This window comes from Pyrus communis, chromosome 17 (genome assembly GCF_041283825.1).
Source record: "Pyrus communis isolate YQ-2024b chromosome 17, ASM4128382v1, whole genome shotgun sequence".
Taxonomy (NCBI): Eukaryota; Viridiplantae; Streptophyta; class Magnoliopsida; order Rosales; family Rosaceae; genus Pyrus; species Pyrus communis.
The window spans coordinates 5,264,206-5,274,139 of record NC_142581.1 but is presented as its reverse complement, the minus strand read 5'-3'; the positions used below and the strand labels follow the sequence as shown (position 1 = coordinate 5,274,139).

At 36.4% G+C, this 9,934-nt stretch overlaps 1 protein-coding gene across 1 annotated transcript; it reads right to left on the bottom strand.

The window, feature by feature from the left end:
* Positions 1 to 8,365: 8,365 nt before the first annotated feature.
* Positions 8,366 to 9,397, bottom strand: LOC148689308 (uncharacterized). Its single transcript, XM_088689450.1, has 3 exons — positions 9,224 to 9,397; positions 9,032 to 9,100; positions 8,366 to 8,902 (listed from the first exon to the last, which is right to left on the bottom strand). Exons 1-3 carry the CDS (start codon positions 9,395 to 9,397, stop codon positions 8,366 to 8,368), a joined length of 780 nt encoding a protein of 259 aa, XP_088545576.1.
* Between the last annotated feature and the right edge of the window lie 537 nt (positions 9,398 to 9,934).

Genomic DNA, 9,934 nt, shown 5'->3' with positions numbered 1-9,934 from the left:
CCAGTAGTAACCCTCTCGCAGTCTCGCGCAGCCTGAGGCCCTGAGCCTCATCTCTCTCTCGCTCTGTCTCTCTCAATCTCTCAGGCGACTCGCGATCGTGCGACCCTTTTCACTCTCAATCTCTCACACCTTGCCCTCGTCGCGTTGTCAGTCCCTCTCTCTCATCTCGCCGTCAGATTTTTCTTGCCGTTTTCAAGTCTCGACAGTCGACAGCAAAAGGTTAGCCTCCTCTCTCTCTCTCTCTCGGTCTTCAAGACTTCAACTTCAATCACTCTCTGTCTCTCTCAGTCTTGAATCCCAGGCGACCGCGAGTTCGCGACCGGCAGACCTTTCTCACTCTCAAATTGTCTCAATCTCTCACACGGTCACACCTTGCCCTCGCTGCCAGCGCCAGTCTTTGATCTCGCTGTGAGCTTCTTCTTGCCGTGTCGACTTCGAGTCTCGAGACTGCAAAAGGTTGGTCTTATACTCTCATATCTGGGCTTCTGCTTCTGCTTATCGAATATCGATTCTGGGTTTCTGCTTGACTGCTTATGCTTACCGATTTTGGCCTTCTGGGCTTCTGCTTCTGCTTACCAAATTACCAGTCATTAAAATTGCATGCAGAATCAGAATTCAGAAATTGTAAATTTGTAATATTTGATTAATTATTCTTTGTTGTGAATCGTGAATTCGTGATTGAAGATTTTGATGGTTTTCTGGGATTTTGAGAACCTGTTGGTTATACTGTAATATTCGATTTCGATATGTTGGTTATTTCCTTGTTGGTTTTGAGAACCTTTCAGAAATTGTAATTTGTAATATTCGATTTCGATATGTTGGTTTTGAGAACCTTTCAGAAATTGTAATTGGTTATACATGTTGAGAACCTGTTGCCAGTTGCCTGTTGGTTTTGACTTGAGAACCTGTTGCCAGTTGCCTGTTGGTTTTGAAAACTTTTGAGAACCTTTCAGAAATTGTAAATGTAATTGGTTATTTATACATGTTGATTTTGATTTGATAATTGATGTTAAAGACTTTAACATCAGAATGAATGTTGTAAAACTGTGCTTGTTGTCAATATGGACAACAATTTGGGATAAACTAAGTCAGAATGCATCAGTAAAACTGTGCTCGTTGACTCACAGTCAATTTGGGATAAACTAAGTCATTAATTGCATCAGTAAAACTGTGCTTGTTGTAAAACTGTGCATCTTCGAGACTTCGAGTATACTGGAAATTAAAAAGAACATAAATGTAAACCACGAGGTTTTGAATAATGATCAACGGTCAGATTTTGTGAGGCAATTTTAGTGTTAAGTGGATTTTACAAATTCCACATAGAAAATTAAAAAGAACATAAATGTAAACCACGAGGTTTTGAATAATGGTCAACGGTCAGATTTTGTAAAGCAATTTTAGTGTTAAGTGGGTTTTACATATCATTTGATATATGCTTGATTTCATTTGGTTTATCACGGTATCTATACACCTCATAAGTTTGTAGTACTAACTACTATCCTCTTATTATTTTGTGTGAATTAGATGAAGTCAAAGGCGTCAAAGGTCTCAAGGGCCTCAAGCTCAAGTTCAAACTCAATGTCAATGAGATCAAAATCAAATAGCCCTCAGGATCAAACAAACTCATCTTCGAGTATACCATCGGAAGTAAGTAGTCATATTTTTCTATTACTTTTTCCCTTGTGTTTAATAATTAATTCATTAATTGTGATGAATCTCTTATTTGAAAAATTAATTGTATGATTCTCTTATTTTAGATGGACATTGTTGGTGAATCAACTCCGCCTCAAAACACCATGGTGGCACCTCGACAAAATCCTAGTTCTCTTGGTGGATCTGGAAATCCCGCCGATGCAACTCCAAAAGAAGGTGACCAACATGACCAAGTAAGTAAAGAAGAAGCTCTTTTAGAATCATTAAAAAATCATGAAAGGTCTACAGTTTGGGAGCATTTTGAAAGAAAAATTGAGGGTGGTAGAGTTAAGGGGTTGTGCAAGTATTGTGCTCAATCATATATGGCCGACCCTGATAAAAATGGTACAACTAATTTAAGAAACCATATAGCAAGATGTAGAAGCTACGGTCCTAATAAGGAAATATTTGCCGCAAATAGGCAAAAGATCTTAACCTTTGCCAGCACGAAAGATAAGTTGGAAGTTATAGGATTTTCTCAAGAGGAAGTAACTAAGGCATGTGTTGAGATGATAATTATAGATGAGTTGCCTTTTACTTTTGTTGAAGGAGAAGGTTTTCGCCGTTTTTGCATGCAAGCATGTCATATGTGGAGAGTGCCTAGTCGTAAGACAATTGCTAAGGATGTACTTAGCTTGTTTTATTCCGAAAAGGATAAATTGAAGAGTCAATTAAAGACATTTAGGGTGTGTCTAACAACGGACACATGGACTTCTATTCAACAAACCAATTATATGGTTCTCACCACCTATTTTATTGATGATGATTGGATGTTACATAAAAAGATTTTGAATTTTTGTGTCATTCCAAATCATAAAGGAGAATCCATCGCTCAACTTTTGGAGGAATGTTTAGTGGAATGGGGTATAGAGAAGGTGTTAACCATTACGGTTGACAATGCTTCCGCAAATGATTCCGGTTTAAGGGGCTTGGTGCACCAAATAAGTGGGTGGGGGATTCCTAATGCACTCTTGCATGATGGAAAATATTTGCATATGAGGTGTGTTGCCCATATTCTCAATTTGGTTGTGAATGATGGGATAAAATTCTTGAATACGGCTATACAAAGCATTCGAAATGCGGTTAGGTACGTAAGATCTTCCCCCCAAAGGTTGGAAAGCTTTAAAAGGTGTGTTGAGAAAGTGAGAATAGAGAGCAAAAGGCTTGTGATTTTGGATGTCCCTACTAGGTGGAATTCCACATTTTTAATGTTGGAATCGGCTTTAAAGTTCAAGATGGCTTTTGATAGATTAAAAGTAAATGATGGTCATTACCTTCCGTACTTTGTTAAAGACAATCATGATAATATGAGGGAGGGGCCACCTTCGATGGATGATTGGAGTGAGGCGGGGATATTTGCAATCTTTTTTAGACCTTTTTATGAAGTCACTTTAAAAGTATGTTTTTCTAATACTCCAACCGTTCATACTACTTTTGGTGATTTGTTTAAGATCAAAAGTCTCTTGCATGAAAACAAAGATGATGAACTTTTGTCTATGATCTCCAAGTTGATGCAAGAAAAATATGACAAGTATTGGGGTTCACTTGAGGACATGAATCAATATCTTTTTATAGCACTTGTGCTTGATCCTCGCCACAAATTAGAGAAAGTCGTTGATTATTTTGAGATACAATTTGGTGAGGATGAAGAAAAGGTTGAAAGTGCCACAAATGGGGTGAATGACTTGTTGATTGATCTTTACAAGATTCATGAAGATATGTCTTTGAGTACACAACAAAGTATAAGTGGTGGTGGTGATAGTTCTCAAACGACAAGAGGAGACTCTTCATCAAGCATGACCGAAATAGAAAGAAAGTTGAAAGAAAAAAGTGAAATGAGAAAAGCAAAGAGAGCCCGGGTTGTGCATAATGATGTAGACAAGTATCTTTCCGATCCTAATGAAGGAGAAGAAGAGGAGAACTTTGATGTATTGAATTGGTGGAGAGTGAATGGGGTTTCTAAGTACCCAATTTTGGCACGTGTTGCAAGAGAGATCTTAGCTATTCCCGTATCAACCATTGCTTCGGAATCCTCGTTTAGTACAAGTGGACGGATAATTGATCCATATCGTAGTTCTTTAAGTCCAAAAATGGTGGAGGCTTTGATATGTACTCAAAATTGGCTTAGGTCCATTCATGTTGCATTACATCATGAGCCAACCATTGAGGAGATGGAGTTTTGTGCAGAAGTTGAGAAAGGTAATTTTATTTATTGCATTTGATTTTGTTAGATTATTTTAAATAACATTTTAATTAGTATCTTTTCTTTTATTATTTGTATGTAGAAATGGCAAGTGGAAGTTCAAAAAAAGGTGATATGTTGCCCCCTAGGCCACCCAAGCGTTAGCAAGCAAATTGTCATTGAAAAAGTACGTGGATCACTCTCATCGTGGGGCACCTTCCAATGAAATTTATTTGGGTGTGGAAGACTTGAAATTTGGAATGTTTATTTTAGTCTTTTAGATGTGGAATACTTGAACTTTGATGTTTATTTTAAGTTTGGACTTTTGGAAGATTTAAACTTTGATGTTTATTTAACTTTGGACTTTGGAACACTTGATTATAATTGAACTTTGAATTGAATGTTTATTTTCATTGTCTTTGAGACTATGATTATATTAGAAATTTGGAATGATTATTTTGAGTCTTGACGATTATGTTGAAATAGGACTTATTACAAAAATGGATGCAAGTTGTTTTCATATACTTTTTTTAAGCTACTTGGAGAAAAAAAAAAAAAACCGAACCGGGCCGAAACCGAACCTAGAAAACCGAACCGAACAGTAATTTCGGTTCGGTTTCCGGTTTTCGCAAAAAACCGAACTGAACGGAACCGAACCCACCCCTATCTCTCAGTAATGATGTTTTGGATTATAGAAGAAGAATTGTATTTTTTCTGTGTTCTAAATGTCATGCAGATGGATGTATATATAATATGAATATGCCTGTTCGCAACAGGTATGAGGAAGTGATGCATCTGTTGGGAGACATCTTCTCAGATGGGTGTTTTCTTTTTGTATTTTTTCAAACTTCAGACTTCATCTAAAAAGATGAGTTTGTTGGTTAAAAAAAATAAGTAATTAATTAAATTCAAAATTAATTAAAAATAATTACTTAAATCCGAAAATAATTAATTAATTTAATTATTAGAGCCCCAAGGCCCAAGGCCCATCTTTTGATAATTAATTATATATTATATATTAATTACCAATTAATTAGTACACTCCAAAACCCAACCCCAAGGGTGAGCCTAATTTTAGTCTCCAAAGCTTATTACTCCAATCACTTTCTATAAGGGACAAAGCCTTATAAAGTGAGGAAACCTTTTGGGAATGACCAATGTGGGACAAAGAAATTTCTACTCAAAATTTCTAACAATACCCCACATTTCAATGCAAATGTAAATGCAAATGTATGACTAGGCTGCCTAAAACTAAGAGAGAATAAACATGATATGCATTGGGTGAAGTGTCTTTTGGACTTGAACTTACCCTAGTGAAAACATATCGGGTTTACTTGGTGACACAGTGGATGTGGAAGATCTTGAACTGTTCATTGCAGTAGTAAACCGAGACAATATACTACACACATATCATGTCTGCCACACATCAATTCATACAAGTATGTTCATTTTGGCCCTGAACAGATCCCAGATTTCATAGGAGCTTAAGAGAATTTAGCCATTTCAATTCTCATAAATGCGGCCCCATTTACTCCTATATTAGTGACATTAAATAAGAATAGTCTGCCATATTACTCGTGATAACAAGATATTAATGTCATTAAATATATAAAACATAACCCTTCAAACTTCAACAGACAACACACATTTTATCATAAGAATGGGTAAGTTGTGTGTTCAACTTTTGAATCAAACTCAACCAGTTTGCCTATTGATCCTAGACCATGGGATCTCCAATCAGTTATGTTAGGTTTCTGCCCAGTTCGATTCATTGAATTAGCTTGAGACCCATTCCTCTCGATGTAAATAATATTTGTTTTCTTAGTAGGCCTTTTGTCAAAGGATCAGCTATATTTTCCTTTGACTTTACATAATCAATGGATATTATTCTATTGGAGAGCAACTTCTTAAGAGTATTATGCTGACGCCTAATGTGTCATGACTTTCCTTGTATACATGACTTTTGGCCCTTGATTGTGCAACCATACTGTCACAATGTACACATATAGCAATTACAGGCTTTGGCCACACTGGAATATCTTCCAGAAAATGTTTGAGCCACTCGGCTTCGTCGCCAGCCAAGTCTAAAGCTATAAACTCGGACTCCATGGTGGAACGAGCTATACATTTCTGTTTAGAGGATTTCCAAGATATTGTTGCACCTCCCAAGGTAAAAACATATCCACTTGTTGAATTCGATTCTGTAGTGTTAGAAATCCAATTGGCATCACTGAAGCCTTCTACAACAGGTGGATACTTTGTGTAGTGTAATCCATAGTTAAGTGTATTTTTCAAATATCTTAACACTTTTACTAAAGCATCCTAATGCGCTTGTGTCGTATTACTTGTATATCTACTAAGCCTACCTACTACATAAGCTAAGTCAGGCCTAGTTAAATTCATCAAGTACATTAGACTTCCAATCACTTGAGAATATTCAACTTGAGATAGGGCATTGCCTTTATTTTTCTCCAACTTGCATCCAGCATCAAAAGAAGTTGCAGCAGGTTTGCAGTCAAATTGACCAAACCTTCATAATATTTTTTTTTGCATAATGGGATTGTGTAAGGACATACCCTTCACTATTTCTCTTAAATTGAATTCCTAAAATGACATCGGCTTGACCTAAGTCTTTCATGTCAAAATTTGAATTCAACATTTTCTTTGTTTGGTTTATTACATCTTTATCACTTCCCATTATAACCATATCATCCACATACAAGCAGACAATAACGCAAGTTTTACCATTACTCTTAATGTAGACACATTTATTTTGAACCCATATGTCAACAAAGTATGATCAAATTTCTCGTGCCATTGTTTTGGTGCTTGTTTAAGTCCATATAATGACTTAACTAATTTGCACACTTTGCTTTCTTGTCCTTTAAGCACGAACCCTTCAGGTTGTTCCATGTATATTTTTTCATCTAGTTCTCCATTTAAAAATGTTGTTTTTACATCCATTTGATGTATATCAAAGTTGTATACAACCGCAATTGCTATTAACATCCTAATTGACGTTATGCGAGAAACTGGAGAATAGGTGTCGAAATAATCCAACCCTTCCTTTTGGCGATAACCTTTGGCTACTAAACGTGCCTTGAACTTATCAATGGTTCCATCCGCCTTAAGTTTCTTCTTGAAAATCCATTTATGACCAATTGGTTTAGTACCTGGAGGTAAATCAACCAATTCCCATGTGTTATTTTCCATAATGGATTCCATTTCACTTTTAGTTGCTTCCTTCCATAATGGAGCCTCGGAAGAAGACATTGCTTCTTTAAAAGTTGTAGGTTCATTTTCGGACAAGAAAGCAATGAAATCTGGTCCAAAGTTTTTAGAAACTTCGATTCTTTATCCTCTTCTTGGTTCCACATCTTGGACACCAGAAGAAGAGGCTTCATCATGACTATGCTCATGAACCCTCTTTGGATTAGAACCAGATTCCTTTTCTTTGTAAGGAAATATATCCTCAAAGAATTCTGCATTCGCTGATTCTAATATAGTGTTAACATGTATGTTAGAAATCGATGATTTTACAACAAGGAAACTATAAGCAGCATTATTATTTGCATATCCAATGAATACGTAATCAATAGTTTTAGGTCCTAGTTTCGTTCTTTTTTGTAACGGAACTTGCACCTTTTCTAAGCAACCCCACACTTTGAGGGTTTTATAAGTGGGTTTATGTCATTTCCATAGTTCATAAGGTGACTCGTCAATATTCTTTAGAGGAACCTTATTCAATATGGTGTTTGCAGTAAGTAAAGTTTCACCCCACAAACTTTGTGGAAGCCCTGAACTATTTAACATGGAATTAATCATATCTTTGAATGTTCTATTTTTTCTTTCGGCAACACCATTTTGTTGTGGTGTCTAAGAAGGCAATAGACTCATACTCTCCTCCTCAATAGGATCTAAGTGCTTTGATTTTTCTCTCAAGTTGATTTTCAACTTCGGCTGTATATGTCTTAAACATATTCAAAGCTTCGTCCTTGCTATGAATCAAATAAACATAACAATACTTACTGCAATCATCAATAAAAGTGACATAATAATTCTTTCCTCTACGAGTTGGTGTGGATTTAAAGTCACAAAAATCACTATGAATTAATCCAAGTAATTCATTTGATCTTTCCAGAATATTCTTTCTCGTTTGCCTAGCAAATTTCGATTCAGTACATGTTTCACATTTATGATTAAAATCAATTTCGAATTTAGGTAATAATTCTAATTTAACCATTCTTTGCATGAAACGAAAATTAACATGTCCTAATCTAGCATGCCAAATATTAGAAGACTCAACAATATAAGTAGAAGCATTTATTTTATTAGCATCATCAATGACAATTACATTGAGTTTCACGAGGCCATCAGCCACATAACCCTTTCCAACAAACATCCTACCCTTGGTAAGTACAAATTTGTTGGATTCCATTATAAGTTTAAAGCCCTTAGCAATCAGAATAGGTCCAGAAACCAAGTTCCTCCTCATTTCAGGAACATGTGCACATTTAGCAAGGTGAGACTCTTTCCAGATGTGGATGTGAATTTGAGTACCACTTTGCCTTTGCCCTCCACCGCAGATGAGGCAGAATTGCCCATATACAGCTTTTCTCCATGGGTAGCAAGATGGTATTCAGTGAACAGATTTCTGTCAGCGTAGATGTGCTTGGTAGCACTAGTATCTATCAACCATTCACTCCCATTTGAGACCATGTTGACCTCGGACACAACAGCAGCCAATTCTTCATTAGTGGTTGCCATGTTAGCATAGTTATTGTTGTTTCCGTTGGCATGATTTCCATCCTTACGATGATAACAATCTTGTGCCTTGTGACCAGATTTGCCACACACATAGCATGCGCCCTTAATGTTCTTCAGATTCTTTCCTTTTGGAGCAATGGCAGATTGTACAAACTGGTTGGTTTTCGGAGCCTTATTCTTCTTCGGCTTGGCCTTGGAGTTTCCTCCCTCAACATAATTTGCATTGGTTTCAATGGCAGCAAACCCTCCAAAATGGTCTGCCTTTCAGTGGTATTTTTCCACTTGTAGCTTCATAATCAAATCCTCCATATTCATCTCACGACGCTTGTGCTTGAGATAAATTTTGAAGTCATTCCAGAAAATTGGTAACTTTTCGATTATCGCCCCAACTTGGAAATGCTCATTGATCTCACATCCCTCAGAGTGCAGTTCATAGATCAATTTCTGGATTTCTTCAACCTGAGAGAAAACAGATTTTGAATCCACCATTGTATATTTGAGAAACTTACCGATAACAAATTTCTTTGAACTGGCATCATCAATCTTATACTTTTTCTCCAAGGATTCCTACAACTCCTTCACTGTCTTGCACAGAGAATAAATGCTGTAGAGATTGTCATCCAAACTATTCAGAATATAATTCCTGTAGCAAAACTCAGAATGATTCCAGGCTTCAATTGCCATGACAGTTTCTTTCGTCATTGGATTCTCATTAGACTTCGAAGCTTCTTCCTTGACAACATGAGCGAGATTCATGGTTGTCAGGAAAAACAACATCTTCTATTGCCATCTCTTGAAGTCCAGCCCTTTGAACTTCTCAGGCTTTTCAGGGTATTTTGGCACAGTGTCATTCACAGACATAGATTGTTGATCCATATTTCTGTTTCAAGATTGTTGGATATATGTCAACAATCTGTGATAAAATTATATATGCTAATAAATAATAAATGCAAATAGGAAATTAACAGTGTATGAACAATGAAATAATATTGAACAGAAATATTGAAGATCGAGGCTTGTGTACCGCAATGTCCTTGAAACAGATATTTCGTCCCTACTCAATGCTTGTAGTTCTATGGACATGTGCTTCACCAGGATTCAACGATCAAGTCAGAATTCCAACACCGGAAAACTTGGCTTCTAGCGAATTTCTATGTGGTTCTCTCAGTAAGGATGTTTTGGATTATAGAAGAAGAATTGTATTTTTTTAGTGTTCTAAATGTCATGCAGATGAATGTATATATAATATGATTATACTTGTTTGCAACAGGTATGAGGAATGGATGCATCTGT